The 14509-nt window shown below is 52.1% G+C and overlaps 1 protein-coding gene and 1 long non-coding RNA gene across 3 annotated transcripts in view; one reads left to right on the top strand and one right to left on the bottom strand.

Annotated features, from left to right (window-relative positions):
• LOC100466278 (zonadhesin) overlaps positions 1-9010 on the bottom strand; it is a 26082-nt gene extending 17072 nt beyond the window's left edge. Inside the window, 10 exon segments of the mRNA XM_034669531.1 lie at positions 621-737; positions 899-1040; positions 2847-3031; positions 3758-5530; positions 6208-6292; positions 6588-6859; positions 7442-7573; positions 7683-7752; positions 7939-8030; positions 8364-9010. Of these exon segments, the coding sequence (XP_034525422.1) occupies positions 621-737; positions 899-1040; positions 2847-3031; positions 3758-5530; positions 6208-6292; positions 6588-6859; positions 7442-7573; positions 7683-7752; positions 7939-8030; positions 8364-8751 (3256 nt within the window). The 5' untranslated portion in view covers positions 8752-9010.
• LOC109490901 lies at positions 9010-14509 on the top strand. Of its 2 annotated transcripts, none has more exons than XR_002144254.2 (3): positions 9010-9045; positions 10767-10977; positions 13435-14509. It is a non-coding gene; the product is annotated as an uncharacterized LOC109490901 (long non-coding RNA). The 2 variants fall into 2 exon arrangements; XR_002144255.2 differs by lacking the exon at positions 9010-9045 and adding an exon at positions 9935-10280.

The following is a 14509-nucleotide window of genomic DNA, read 5'->3' as shown; positions in this document are numbered from 1 at the left end:
GAAGCAGGCTCCTAGCAGAGGAGCCTGATGTGGGGCTCGATTCCATAACGCCAGGATCACGCCCTGAGCCGAAGGCAGACGCTCAACCGCTATGCCACCCAGGCGCCCCTCAACAAGCATTTCTGAGCGTCCACTAGGGATGGCGCCCACACCTGGCGCTGCAGAGATAAAGCCCCCACCCCCCAGGCCCTGGCCCTGCAGTTTGAGAGGGGAGGCGGGACCCAGATGTGACTGTCAGCCTTCTTCCAGAATCGCAACTCTGCTGAGACTCTGTCTCCCCAAGGGACTGGGACATCCTCCGGGGTGAGGCTTTGTAATAGTTCTCGCTTCCCTCTATCGCCATGATTCCCATTATTCCAAGCGGGCCCTCGCTAAAAATGGGCCCTGGAAACTGCTGATAAAGGGAAGTGTCTTACAGGGCACTCTCCCCCGCAGTCTGGTCCTGCGAAAGTCTTGCTTCTGGCGTGGACCTGTCAACTCTTGTTCTACAGAAGGTCTTGTTCCCATATCGAGTCTCCCCCATCTGCCCCCACCCCCAGCCCTTCCCTGCCACCCTCTGTGCTCCCATGCACAGCCGTTCTGACCTTAGACCACTAGCCCAGGCATCTCCAGGGCCCTACCTGTTGAGTTGCCGCAGGATTGGGCCAAGATGTAGGTGCATTTGCCCGTGAAGCTAAAGTGTCTCCCATCAAAGGTGATTTGATGAGGGTCTCCATAGACAGTGCACGTGGCAGTGCCTGGCGAGGGGAGGAGGTGGGGAGCACGTGAAGCAGCAGGCTAGGTCCCGCAGCCACCTCACCCACCCAGGGGGATTCCTCTGGTCAAGGGAGGGATTGGGACCCTGGCGTCATACCCACTCTGACAGGCTGGCGGGCGTAGCATGAAGGGAGGGTCTCACCGTAGGGTTGGCATCCATACTGGCCGTTCTTTAGCTGGCACACCGTGTGTGTCCCGCACTGGGAGATCTGACACTCCATCTGACTGCCAGGCTTGCAGCGGCAACGTTCTGTGCAGTTAGAGCTGAACCACTCCGCCCCAGGCTGGGAGCAGGGGATCCAGAGTCACAACCTTGTAGCTCTGGGGGCCCTTCGCCCTTCCCCACCAAACCTGCAGACCTAAACTTGCTCATACTCTTCCTCTTCCCAACCCCTACCAGATATTCCTGTCTACCACAGGACATTGGCATATGCTGCTCTCTCATCCTGGAATGCTTTTCTGTTCCTTTCCAAATCATTCTTATGCAACCAGCCAGCAGAGTTCAGCTCAAGGGTCACTACTTCCTCAGGAAGACTTCTCAGACCCCCCGACTAGGTCATCCTCACAGCTCGGGGTACCTTTCTTTCCCAGGACTTACCACGATTGCACCTTCGTGTAAATTTCTGTGATTGTTTGATTGCAAGCACTCTGTGAGGGACTGTCTCTTTATTCACTTTTGTAGCCTCAACACATAGCACACTGCTTGGCAGGAGCTCTCATTCAAGAAACACTTGCTGTATCAGAGTGACCCAAGACCTCATGAGTCCCCCAGGATCTGAGAGCATTAGGAGAGCAAGGACCATGCCCTATTCGTGGTGGCCCCAATTCCAGGAGGATTGAAAGTACTCAAGAAACATTCGTTAGATGCATAAATGAATCTTTATAAGACATGCATACCTGCGTCCCTGACACAGGGACACCCAAGAGACTGGTTAAAGGGAAGTGGGGGAGAAAGTGGTGCCCAAAGAGACAAATAGCATCTCAGATGACAGATGGGAAGAACACTGGAGCTGAGAAGAGCCACTGGACGCTAGTGAATAGCTTAACGTGCTTACAATAACTTACATATGATATTTATCATAATTAGCTAATAATTATAACATTTATTAAGTACTCGGTCCAAGTTAGGATCTAACATCATCTTCACAACAATCTTATGAGGTAAGCAGATATTATGGACACATTTTGTAGACACAGAAACAGAACTGAAGAAGAAAAGAATCTTGCCCAAGGTCACCCAGCAAAAGAATCAGCTGGAACCCAGATTTAAAGCTCTGATAGGCTCGACTCTAGGGTGGCCCTGTCCAATACAGCGGCCTCCAGCCCTTTGTGGCTATCGAACTCTTGAAATGTGGCTGGTCCAAATTGATATATGTCCTAAGTGTAAAAATACACACTGGATTTCAAAGAATTAGTATGGGGGAGAAAAAGGAAGGTAAGCGATCTCATTACGAACTCATTACATGTTGAAATGAGAATAGAGATTGAGTACATTACTGGAACTCATTTAACCTGTTCCCTTTAATTTTTAAAAACATAGCTATCAGGAAACATAAAATAACGTGTGAGGCTTGCATGCTATCCCTTTTGGACAGCAGTGGCTCAGAGCCTGTGCCCCTTCTGCTTGCTTCGAATCTTCCTGGGGAGGGAGGCGGGTTACCAATTTGGGGAGATGGTAACTCCTCTGTTTTGACAGGATTTGCAAGTTCCTTTGGAAGAAGATTCTGGAATGCTTGTTCTGCCCTGAACATGCCCGAAGCTCTACTCAGCATTCAGGGCTCTCTGAATATGCAGGGACCCCCAGCTTTCCTCAGAAAGGAGATGAGAAAGGTCTTGGACCACCTGGCTGGCCCAGTGAGTACTAGCTGGGCCAAAGTGGGTACTCAGCAAATATTTACCGCATGAACAGAGAGGACAACGAAAAGACACATTTGGAAAGAATCACTCCACCATTGTGTAACTTCACCAGCTTGTGAGCTGGCCCCTTGGGACGGTCCCAACAGATCCCAAGTCATCTCCCCTGGGGAGGAGATGAAGGCAGAACCCTCTCGCCATCTCTCTTCGGGGCCCTGGCCTCCCAGTGGTCTTACCTTATAGTAATTGTTGTTGTACAAGCAATTGCAGGAAGATACATTGATGCAGCGGGACTCATGAAACAAAAAGCCAGAATTGCAGACACAGCCGGGTTTGCAGAGGGGCCTACAGCTGGGCTTGGGTCTCTCGCAGGATGCTGGGCAGGCACAGGGCTCGTAGTGGGCATTTGGGGGGCACCTCGCTAAGGGGAAAACACCCTGCGTCAAGCCTTCACTCTACTGCTTTTTTCAGGGAGATTTCCTGTTTCTACCCGCACCCTCAAGTTCTCTAGGAAGGAGGTCCCTAGGATTCAGCCATAAAAAGGAACGAGGATCTGACACGTGGATGAACTTGAAGTTCTCGCACACAGACAAACCTTTAAAACATGATGCCGAGTGCAAGGAGCCAGTCACAAAAGACCACATATTACATCATTGTGTGTGTGTGCAATGTCTAGAACAGCCGAATTCACAGAGACAGAACATAGATTAGGGGTTGCCAGGTGATGGGGCACAGTGGGGGCCGGGGAGAATGTGGAGTGACTGCTAATGGGTAGGGGGTTTCTTTAGGGCTCATAAAAATGTTCTGGATTTAGAAACGGATGTTTGCACAATCTCGTGGATATACTAAAACTACTGAATTGTACACTTTAGAAGAATGAATTTTATGGTATACGAATTATATCTCTATTTAAAAAAAAAAAAAGATGTTGTAAGCCTAGTGCTTGGGTCCCAACAACCTCCACCCCCAACTATATGCCTTGCTTCCCTCTTGGTCAGGAGAGTCCTCATTTTTTCTAAAGTTACCATGTCCCAATCGTTTCTCCTCTAAGACTGCAGTTTTTAACTAGACGCATCCATCTATCTAATTCTCTTTCCTACTCACAGTCTCTTACTTTCTGCTGTTTGCCCAACGCTCCATCACATACCTGGAGTACGTCTAGGGGTTGCCGTGGTCATGGAGGTACTTGGAGCTGTCGTAGGAGGCGTCACCAAGACTGGTGGCCCAATTGGTACAAGTGTTGGACTGGGCTGGGGCGTCGTAGGAGCTGCGTGCCTTTCAGTGGGGACAGTAGATTTTTCTGTGGGGATGGTGGGTTTTTCTGTGGGCATGGTGGTTTTTTCAGTGGGGATGCTGGTTTTTTCTGTGGGGACGGTGGTCTTTTCGGTGGGGACAGTGGGCTTTTCTGTGGGCATGGTGGTCTTTTCAGTGGGGACGGTAGGTTTTTCTGTGGGCATGGTGGTCTTCTCTATAGGGACAGTGGGTTTTTCTGTGGGGATGGTAGGCCTTTTAGTGAGGACAGCGGGTTTTTCTGTGGGCACAGTGGTCTTTTCAGTGGGGATAGTAGGCCTTTTAGTGGGGATGGTGGGTTTTTCTATAGGGACGGTGGGTTTTTCTGTGGGCATGCTGGTCTTTTCAGTGGGGATGGTAGTTTCTTCTATAGGGACAGTGGGCTTTTCTGTGGGGATGGTGGGCCTTTTAGTGGGAACAGTGGGTTTTTCTGTGGGCATGGTGGCCTTTTCAGTGGGGACAGTGGGTTTTTCTGCGGGGACAGTGGGTTTTTCTGTGGAGATGGTGGGTTTTTCTGTTGGAACAGTGGACCTTTCAGTGGGGACAGTGGGTTTTTCTGTAGGGATGGTGGGTTTTTCAGTGGGGATGGTGGGTTTTGCTGTAGGGATAGTGGGTTTTTCTGTAGGGATGGTGGGTTTTTCAGTGGGCATGGTGGGTTTTGCTGTGGGGACAGTGAGTTTTTCTGTAGGGACAGTGGACCTTTCAGTGGGGATGGTGGGTTTTGCTATGGGGATAGTGGGTTTTTCTGTGGGGATGGTGGTCTTTTCAGTAGGGATGGTGGGTTTTTCTGTGGGGACTGTAGGTCTTTCTGTGGTAATAGTAGTCCTTCCAGTGGGGACCAAGGGTTTTTCAGTGTGGACAGTGGGCTTTTCTATGGGGATAGTGGGTTTTTCTATGGAGATGGTGGTATGGATGGTGGTTCTTTCAGTGTGGACTGCGGGTTTTTCTGCAGGGATAGTAGGCTTTTCTGTGGAAATGGTGGTCCTTTCAGTGGGCATGGTGGGTTTTTCTGTGAGGATGGTGGGCCTTTCCGTGCGGACATTGGGCTTTTCTGTGGAGACAGTGGGCTCTTCAGGAGGGGCTGTGGACTCCTCAGTGGAGACAGTGGACTCTTCCATGGAGACAGTGGGCTCTTCAAGGGGTATAGTAGTCTCTTCAATGGGGACAACAGACTCTTCAATAGAAAGAGTGGATTTTTCAGTGGGGATGGTAGACTCTCCAGTGAAGACAGTGGTCTCTTCAGGGGGGACAGTGGTCTCTTCAGGGGGGACAGTGGTCTCTTCAGCAGGGACAGTGGGTCTTTCAGTGGGAATAGTGGGCTTTTCTGTGGGGATGGTGGGCTTTTGAGTGGGGATGGTGAGTTTTTCTGTGGGGAAGGTGGATTTTTCTGGGGGAAAGGTGGATCTTTCTGGGGAGACAGTGGACTTTTCTGAGGGGGCCATGGGCTTTTTTGTAGGGAGAGTGGCTATTTCACTGGGGACAGTGGGTTTTCCTGTGGGAGCCATGGGTTTTCCTGTAGGGGCCATAGGTTTTTCTATAGGAGTCATAGGTTTTCCTGTGGAGACAGGAGTTTCAGAAGGGCCAGGGAGGGAAACTGGATATTTGGAAGGAAGCTCTGGTGGCACTGTTCCTGAAAAGAAAAACAAACAAATAAACCCTGGAGTTCAGTCAAAATCATACCATCACCCTCTTCACTAACTTCGAATTGGAGTGGGTAGGCTCAAAGGGTAGCTTACACCTCTCCCACTTCCAACCCCAACCTTCACTCACTCAACAAACACTCAACAAACACTGCTCCTAATATACGTCAGACATTGTGCCGGATACAGGAAACACAATCTGAATAGGATGTCTGTCCTCCCTTCAGGAATGCTGTCCACTAGGTAAAGGGGTTGTGGATCCAGCCACAGAAATTCATGGCATCAGAATCACATTCACTCAAGCAAGCATCCCGGTAAGACCAGGAAGGTAGATGCGGGCAGAATATGGAACACACATCTGCGTCAAAACTCAAGAAAGAGGGGGCGCCTGGGTGGCGCAGTCGTTAAGCGTCTGCCTTCGGCTCAGGGCGTGATCCTGGTGTTACCGGATCGAGCCCCACATCAGGCTCCTCCGCTAGGAGCCTGCTTCTTCCTCTCCCACTCCCCCTGCTTGTGTTCCCTCTCTCGCTGGCTGTCTCTATCTAATAAATAAATAAATCTATTTAAAAAAAAAAACTCAAGAAAGAGAGAACTTGATTTTCAGCAGTCCAAGAGATGGTCATCTCAGAGCACGGCCCCCTTTCTGGGGCCTTGGGTTTTGTCTTACCTCGACAAGTCCCGTGATTGATCAAGATAAAATCCACAGCAACAACAAAGGCAGTGTTGGTACCCCTGATGGCCTCAAATATCAGCTGAAGGTAATGAGGGACAGAGAAGAGAGAAATGAAAGTGAATCCCTGGCAGCTCAGGGGCTCTCCTGGTCAGTCTGTCCTCTGCCAAAAGGCCACCTTGTTCTAGCCTTGACAGTCCAACTCTGCCCCCGCTCCTTTTCAGGAGACAGGTATCCCTCTCGGGGACACCGAGGTGAACACCTGTGCTCTGCTCCCTTTCCAGAGGCCCATCTTCCCAGCCCTGATTGTACCCAGACATTGTGTCCCCCCTCACCACATTCCAGCAGACGCTGACAGGGCGCGCTCTCTCTCTCACCTGCATGGGTTGTTGATGCCCCGAAGGGATGGTGACGGAGGTGTTTAGCCAGTCAGGACACTGAGACCCAATGCGGTGCCAGAGGAGAGATGGGGAACTGCCCGCAGGACTCTCCAGCAGGAGATTGAGCTTAGTGCCCTCTCCAAGGCCATACAGGTGGTAGGCAAACTCCACACAGATCGCACCCGGGGCACAGAAGTGCCGGCTCACCAGTCTGAAAGACTGGCCTGCCTCAGAGAACTTGTCAGCCTCGACGAAAATATAGCGACCTCCTGGGCAAAAAAAGAAGGGAATCAAAAGGAGGACAAGACGACAAACCTCCACAGGACAGCCCAGTGTTGTTTTCTCTAGAAACACCGTGCTTTCCAAAGAGGGTCTGATGCAAACACGCAAACTCCCGGCATTGTAGCAGGGGTTTTGTGTGTGTGTGTGTGTGTGTGTGTGTGTGTGTGTGTGTGTGTGTGTGTTTTCCTGCTTGTTTTGGACTTCCAACTGAAGAAGGCAAGATCAGAAAGAAAGGGAAAACCAAGCCAGCAGCCCAGACTCCTTTGCTGGCTGCATCAGTAAATGTCTTGACTGAAAATGAGATTGTGGATTTTGAACGCTTGGGCTGGGCAAAGAGAGATGCCTGCATTTTCTGGGGGTCTCAGTGACCCCCCACGGCCATGAGCATCTTCAACTCACTCTACTTTTGTCATCTCCACAGCTCGGACCCCATGGCAGCCTCCCAGTAAACACGGGCTGGCTGATCTTCACCACCTACAATATCTTCTTCCATCAGTCACACCAGCCAACCCCCCAGCCCGGAGAAGATTCAGTCATTTGTTGGCTTGGGGGATCGTCAGTCTCCTCACCTCCAAAAGAGCCTGCACCCTGGGTGTGCATATTTTCATTTTCCCGGGTCCAGTGTCCACCGTCCCCTAAAGCCTGGGCCCAGTCACAGAAGGGATGGACATCATCTTCAAAGTCACACTGAGGAAAGCTCTCTAGGGGGTCAAAATGGGAGATGTGAGCAATGTGGGCCATGCTCCCTATTCCTCCCCCATCCCTCCCCCGGTTCTGAGCGATTTGGTCTTCCTGGGGCCTTGCTCTCACCCCCACAGGGAGCAATGCTGATTGCATCCACTGCCACGGCCGGCTCTCCAAACACACCCACCATGGTGAACTGAAGAGAGAGAGAAAGGGGGCTGGGAGTGAAAATCTAGCCCAAATGCCCCAACCCTCCCCCCATCTAATTTTATTCTATGCAGGAACCCAGGCACCCGGCTCCCAGTGCTCAGACCCTCAATCCATTTCAATATCAGAGGTGCCTACCACGTATAAGGAATCCTGACCTCTTGCTCCTCTGTACCTGAATTTGTCCCTGGCCTGTATAATTGACAGAAACAGGCTGCCAGTTGGGTCCAGGTTGTCCTGAGAAAAGAGTGTGTTTCCGGATGCTGCCTGCAATGGAAGGAATCTGAGAGACAACTGACTTATGAAGGGGACTGAAAAATGACTTCAAACCTATACTCAGAAGGATGAGTAGCAAAGGGAATACTTGGGAGTGTATTCCTCTCTCCCAAATGCAAGCAATCCTCCTTGCTCACTCTCCTGGCACTTGTATCTGTTTTTCCAGAAGCCAGCGCTCTCCTGGCTTCTTGGTTCCACTCCATGGAGTAACCTTGCATATATCCTAGATTTCCCTAGGCCCTGAGGGATGCCCCATAGTTTCCCGTCAACTCAACCCTGGGAGATGAGCCTCAAGTCCGTGTAAAGCCAGCGACTGCGTCTCACCCATGATGAAGGCATGGACGGTGAGAGCTGCACCAGGTGACTGTCCACGGAGGATGTAGCGGAAGGACAGGCTCAGACAGCCAGAGGAATGGCTCAGGGGACTCAGGAGGACAGATTTCTGCCTTGGTTTTGCATTCTTGGTGTCCAGGAGCATGTAGAAACCACCTAGGAAGTGAAAGGCCAGTAAGGTGGGTGGCTGAAATTGAGGGAGTCCGGCACAGGGATAGGGCCCTGTGATGGCAGGGGTCCTGGGCCTGGGAAGCTCCAACAGCTGCCTAGGATCAGCCAGCTCTGAGGTGGGCCTACAACTGGCCGAAGCCTTCGAGCGTTCCAGAAATGCTTGGCAAGGGTGGTAAGGACGCAAGCACTGCCATATGAAACGCAGCATCCTCTCAGAAGCAGCAGCCAGAATCCCGTCCTTTGAGTTCTGACGCTTTGGGTCCCCGAGAGTCGTGTCCTCTTCCGGTTCTTGACCCACTGGATATAGTTGATTCACACAGACTAGGGACAGAGACTAGCGACATAGAGCCGAGCCAAGGCCTAGAACCCGGCATCTCCCCCACCCCCAGCAGCTCAGACAGCCAATCAACTTGGACTTCGCTCTGTGACCAACTGGTAGCAGGGGGAGGGGAATAAAGCCGCGCAGGCGTGCTCTTCCCTGACTCCCACACGGTCCTCCCCGGTGAGAACGCTCACGCAGGCCGTTCTGGAAAGGCGGGCTTTGGGAAGGCAGGAAAGAGGGCTGGAGGGGAGGGAGGCGGAGAGTGGGGGGAGTGGGACAGAAAAGAGAGGAAACAGCAGGGAAGGAGGAGGAAGGGGAAGGAAAGGAATGGCAAATGGTGAAAGAAAACGCAAGGAGGGTGATGCTGGGATAGCTGGTTGGTGGAAAGAAGTGGGAGAAAAAGAGAAGATGGAAAAATAGGAAGCAAGAGGGAAAAAGCAAGACAGAGAATACCAAAACAGCAGCCAACATTTACTGAGGCCGCTGGGCTCGGCCTGGGTGCTAATGCTGTGAGGCGGTCGGTGAAATGCAGAGATAGGCCAAGTGAAGAGAAGGGGTGGTTCTCCAGGTCTTTCTAGAAGGCAGACCTCAGGCAGCAGGAAAGAGCCCAGGAAGGAGAGCCTGCCGTTGGAGTGAGCCGAAAGGACTTATGGGTGGTGGGGGGAGACGGAGGGGAAGAGAAAAAAACAGGAAAACGAAGGGAGAGGATTGAGAATGGAGAAATGCAAAGGGCCGGAGAACAAAGAGGGGGGAACTTAGAAAAGAAATTAGGGAGCGTGGGTTAGGGTTAGGGTTAGTTTGTGGGACGGCATTGGTCAGCCGAATAAGTTGAGCTGACAGAGGTTTGAGGTTGCTGGGGTTCACCCCAGGCCATCCCAGGGCAGTTACTGTCTGTTAGTCTGGCAAACATCATAAACTCCTGCAGGGGTCACTCGAAGTCCAGAAAGGCAAAGGACGGAAGTGTGGCCGTTACTCACTACCAGGGCTAGAGAAATCATCTTCAGGCCCCACGTTTGGCACCCCGGACAACCCCTTCTTCTGGACCCACTTGGCCCCAGAGGCTGTGGGGATCCAGCTCCAGCCACAGAGATCATTTGGAACGTCGAAGCTGCATGTCTGCATCATGCAGACTGAGGGGGAAGAAGAAGGGGGAGGGAGGATTTAGCTTTTTCTAGGAGGATGAAGCTCCAAAAAGTATGCCTTAGCCTGGTGTCAGAATTCTGTCCCAGTCTGTGTCCTACTGTCAGCCACGGTGGGCTTTTGAGGCAGATACAGTCCCACCCCTTAACGGTTTATTCCTGGGACAGATTGTTTAAACCGCACATTCGTTTCCTCATCTATAACTGGGAACAACAGTCCCCGCCTGTGGTAAATTAGATCATTTGTGGAGAGCAACTAGCATAATCCTGTGCTCAGTAAGTGTTAGTTCCTTGCACTCAGCTTCTGGAATTTTCCTTCGGTTGAATTTGCTCCCCATGAGTCTCTAATGTCAGCTTAGAGGGCTGATTCTGCGTGAATCTGGGGTAACAGGGTGACCAGACATCCCGTTTTGGCCAGGAACTGAGGGTTTCCTGAGATGCAGGACTTTTCAATGCAAAAAGAGGGACAGCCCAGGGGCGCCTGGGTGGCACAGTGGTTAAGCGTCTGCCTTCGGCTCAGGGCGTGATCCCAGCATTCTGGAATCGAGCCCCACATCAGGCTCCTCTGCTGGGAGCCTGCTTCTTCCTCTCCCACTCCCCCTGCTTGTGTTCTCTCTCGCTGGCTGTCTCTATCTCTGTCGAATAAATAAATAAAATCTTTAAAAAAAAAAAAAAAGAGGGACAGCCCAGGGCAAACTGGAATAGTTGGTCACTCTAGAAAAGGTATTACCACAACCCTGTTAAAAGAGAACCTCTCTTTAGGTGTGGCTGCTTCAGGATTCAAATGTGTGAGATGCGGAGGTAGAGGAAAGCAAGCAGCCCCAACTCTGGAGAACGCAGGGTCGTGGTCCCTGAGCTACTTCTGCCACCCTGGGCAGCTGGTGGAGTCAGAGAGAAAGAGGAAGAGGGACAGAGGCTTACCCCGATTGCAGGAGCCCCGATGGATAGAGATGGCATCCAGAGAGATGTCCAGGTAAGCTGTGCTGCCCCTTACTCCTTCAAACATCACCTGTGGGAGAAAGGAGGGGACCACCCGCCCTGGAAGCTCCTTTGCCTCGGGCTCCCAGTTTTCCTGCCTGAATTCAGATGGCCCAGCCCCGCGCCCCCTCTTTGCTCCAGCCCCTCCTGCCCACCCCCCGACACACCCAGATATTCCCCCTGGGGCCCAAGGCTCTGCGCTCGGCCTCACCTGGCTGGGCAGGACAAGCCCCATAGGCACGGTGACAGCGGTGGGCATCCAGGAGGGGCTCTGAGTGTTAATGTGCTTCCAGAGCAGGCTGGGGTGCTTTTTCTTGGTGTCCCTGAGCAGTAGCAGTCTGAGCTGGGCGCCCCACGACAGCCCAAACATGTGGTAGGCGAAGTGCACACAGAGGGGGCCTTGCTCCCAAATGGGGGGGCTGCGTAGGCGGGCCACCCCGCCCCGGTGGAAGGTGCTTGATTCCATGTGCAGGTAGCAGCCCTCTGGGGGAGGCAGAGCCCAGGATGGTGAGGAGGCCCTGCCGCCCCTGACAGCTGCCCCTCCCACGCCCCATCTGGAGTCCAGGAACCCACTTCCAGCTGCCTCCCTTCTCCCTGGACCCAGGTCTGCCCGAGCCCACCTCCCAGCTGTCTTCCTAAACCTTAGGCTTCCTCACCTCCATCGGGGTACCCCCCAGGGGGACCGGTGCTGCCAGTGGGGGAGGGCCCACTGGCTTGAATCCAGTCCCCGTCATCTGTGGACGCTTGGGTCCAATCACAGAGGGGTTTGGAGTCATCCTCAAAGTCACACTGGGTGAGAATAGCTGGGAAGAAAGGACTGCTCTGAGGCCAGGATGGGGGATAGGGCCAAACTGGGGGCTGGGGGTTAACGGGTTGCTAAGCGCAGAGAAGGCAGCCTCTAGGAGACTTAGGGTCCAGAGCAGAGCCTCTTAAGAGAGAATCCAAGACATAAGAATCTCTTAGGAGAAATTCAGGGCAGAGGTCAGGGCAGAATGGCTTCTGGGACAGGGGTCGCAAACTGGGGTCCCTGGGGCTGGATTCAGCCGGGCAGACAGGCTTTTTCTGGGTGCATACATTTTGTTGTTAATTTGAACATGACTGTTCCAGGTAGGGCTTGGCCTCTATGCCTCCATGTCTCCTCCACCCTCTAACATTCACTCTGTGTCTGTGCCATCACTCAGCCCCGAGGGCCCTGGAGGTGGCCACCCCGGGGAAGAAGAGAGATCTGAATGGTGCTGGTTTCCAACTCACAGTTATCCCTAGAGCTGCGAGCAACTGCCTTCCAGTCCAGAGGCTTCTCTTTCCTTGGGGTTGATTTGGAAAAAGGAGGGGGGGGAAAAAAAGAATACTGGTTATTATCAAGAATCATAAGTGTCGAAGATCGTGAGCTTTCTGAGTGGTGATTCATGGAAGACTTTTCCTTTCGTGTTAACCATATCTCACTAAAGTGTAGGCAGTGAACATGTGTTTACTTGTCTTCTTTAAGGTTTTCAAAAGTCCTCCTCACATTAAATTCTCATCTATCTCCTAAAAAAAAGAAAAAGCATCTCCCCTCCGAGCTCCTCCCGTTGCCACGGTTTCCCTCAGCGCCTCTGTGCCCAAGGTTGCACACATGGTAAAGCCTCGCTCGAGGAGGTTCCAGTTCCTGTGTATGGAGATTCTCGAGTAGGACTCAAGTGTTTGCACCTGGGGAAGCTCTCTCCTTTGGGCTGAGAGTGGGGATTCTGTGGGTCCCATGTTGCCAGGTGGGTGGCAGGTGGTCCTGCCCCAGCTACTGGCCACTGAACATATAGATGAGTTACAGAACAATGGCCCCTCCTCACACACTGAACCCCACAGAGAAGCCAGCTGCCCCTCCCCAGGTGGCGTGGGCCACACTGAACAGCCCTCCGCTTTACTTGTGCAAGTTCTATTTGCTCAAATCCCCCCCAACAAGCTCCAGGACACCAAGCCATCCATCATGTCTCACTGCCTCTACCTGAAGTCTCCTATCTGCTGAATTTGCCCTGGGTTCGTCCATTTTCTGAGGGCCCCACCTCTCCTCTCTGTCTCCCCAACTCCATGCCTCCTCCCTCTCTCTCACACCTGGGCTCTGTCCTGTTCCCGCTGAGCTTCTCACCCCTTAGTTACAGGCTCTCGGGCTGCAGGGTTCCCCCCACCATTCCTGTTCATCATCCTCTTTCTCCCCAGGGCTGTGTCCTTTGTCGTTACCCTGCTTGCCCCCTCCAGCTTTGCCCCTTGCCCTCCCTTGGAGCCACCCCTGATTACCCCCTGAGCCCAGCTTACCGGACAGGGGTAGGCATGTGGCCCTGGCCCCAGGCAGCCCCCGCTAGCAGCACCAGAATCCAGACTGGAGGAGTCATGCGGGACCTCAGAGGGGGCTCTCAGGGGAGAGGGGAAGGCACAGTAAGCCCAGGTACTTTATCCACCCCTGACCCTCCTCGTTTGACAGCCTTTGGAGGATGCCATGAAAACCAGACAGAGAACACAGGAGCACTCTGGGAAATGGAAACTACAAGGGTGGAAATGTAAAATCCAACGAAGAGAAATGAAATGAGAGCAGGAGAGAAGGAAAGCAAGAAAGCCAAGAGAAAGAGACTCGGAGAATCCGTCTGGGAAGTCTAACATCCAACCAAAAGTGTTCAAAACAGAAAGAACCAAAAAAATGGCTTAAGAGAAACCACCCAAGAAGATTTCCTGGGACTGAGATACAAGTCTCTTGATTAGAAGGGGTCTCATGTGATGAATGCAAGGACACCCACGGAAGGCATGTCATGAGATTCGAGAGTGGCAGGGGGAAGAGAAGACCCTAACCACTTTCAGATAGAAAAAAGCAGGTCACGTACTAAGGATCAGGAATCAGCATTGCGTCAGGCTTTTCAATAGCAACCATGGGTTCTAAGAGGCCGTGGAACATTGTCGGCAGAATTCCAACAGAAAATCATTTCAAACCTAAAATTCTATTGCTGGCAACAGTGGCATAAACGACTGGCCGGTCAAATAAGGTGGGACTGGAAACTCTTTATGACAAAGAACAGAAAAAATCAAGTCCCAGAGGAAGACGTGCCCCCAGCCAGTAAACGTCGGAAAAGAGGTTCACTAGTACTAAGGAAAATCCTAGTCAAAACCACAGCTGTCACAGTGACCACTGTTTAAGGGACTGAAAGCATTGCGTGTTGGCCAGGATGTAGGTAGACACACTCATATATACTGATGCTAAGACTGTAGGTTGGGGGAAACTTCTCGGACAGTGACTCAAACTTTCTAGCGTGCGTGGTTTTGACCCCACCTTACCTTTCTAGAATCTCCCCACAGATATCCGTGTGTATTTGCCCAAATCTGGGCACCCCTTAAAGATGATCACTGTGGCATGGTTTACAATAGGAAAAGTCGAGGTTACCTAAATGTTTAGCAGCAGATAGGCTGTTGGATTGTGGTCAAGGAATATTGTTCATAAGAAGCAGTATTATGGAGGTATTAAAAAGAATGGCGCAGGGCGCCTGGGTGGCACAGCGGTTAAGCGTCTG

Source organism: Ailuropoda melanoleuca, chromosome 10, assembly GCF_002007445.2.
Source record: "Ailuropoda melanoleuca isolate Jingjing chromosome 10, ASM200744v2, whole genome shotgun sequence".
Classification (NCBI taxonomy): Eukaryota; Metazoa; Chordata; class Mammalia; order Carnivora; family Ursidae; genus Ailuropoda; species Ailuropoda melanoleuca.
The sequence above is the reverse complement of the archived record's forward strand: the minus strand, read 5'-3'. Positions and strand labels throughout refer to the sequence as shown.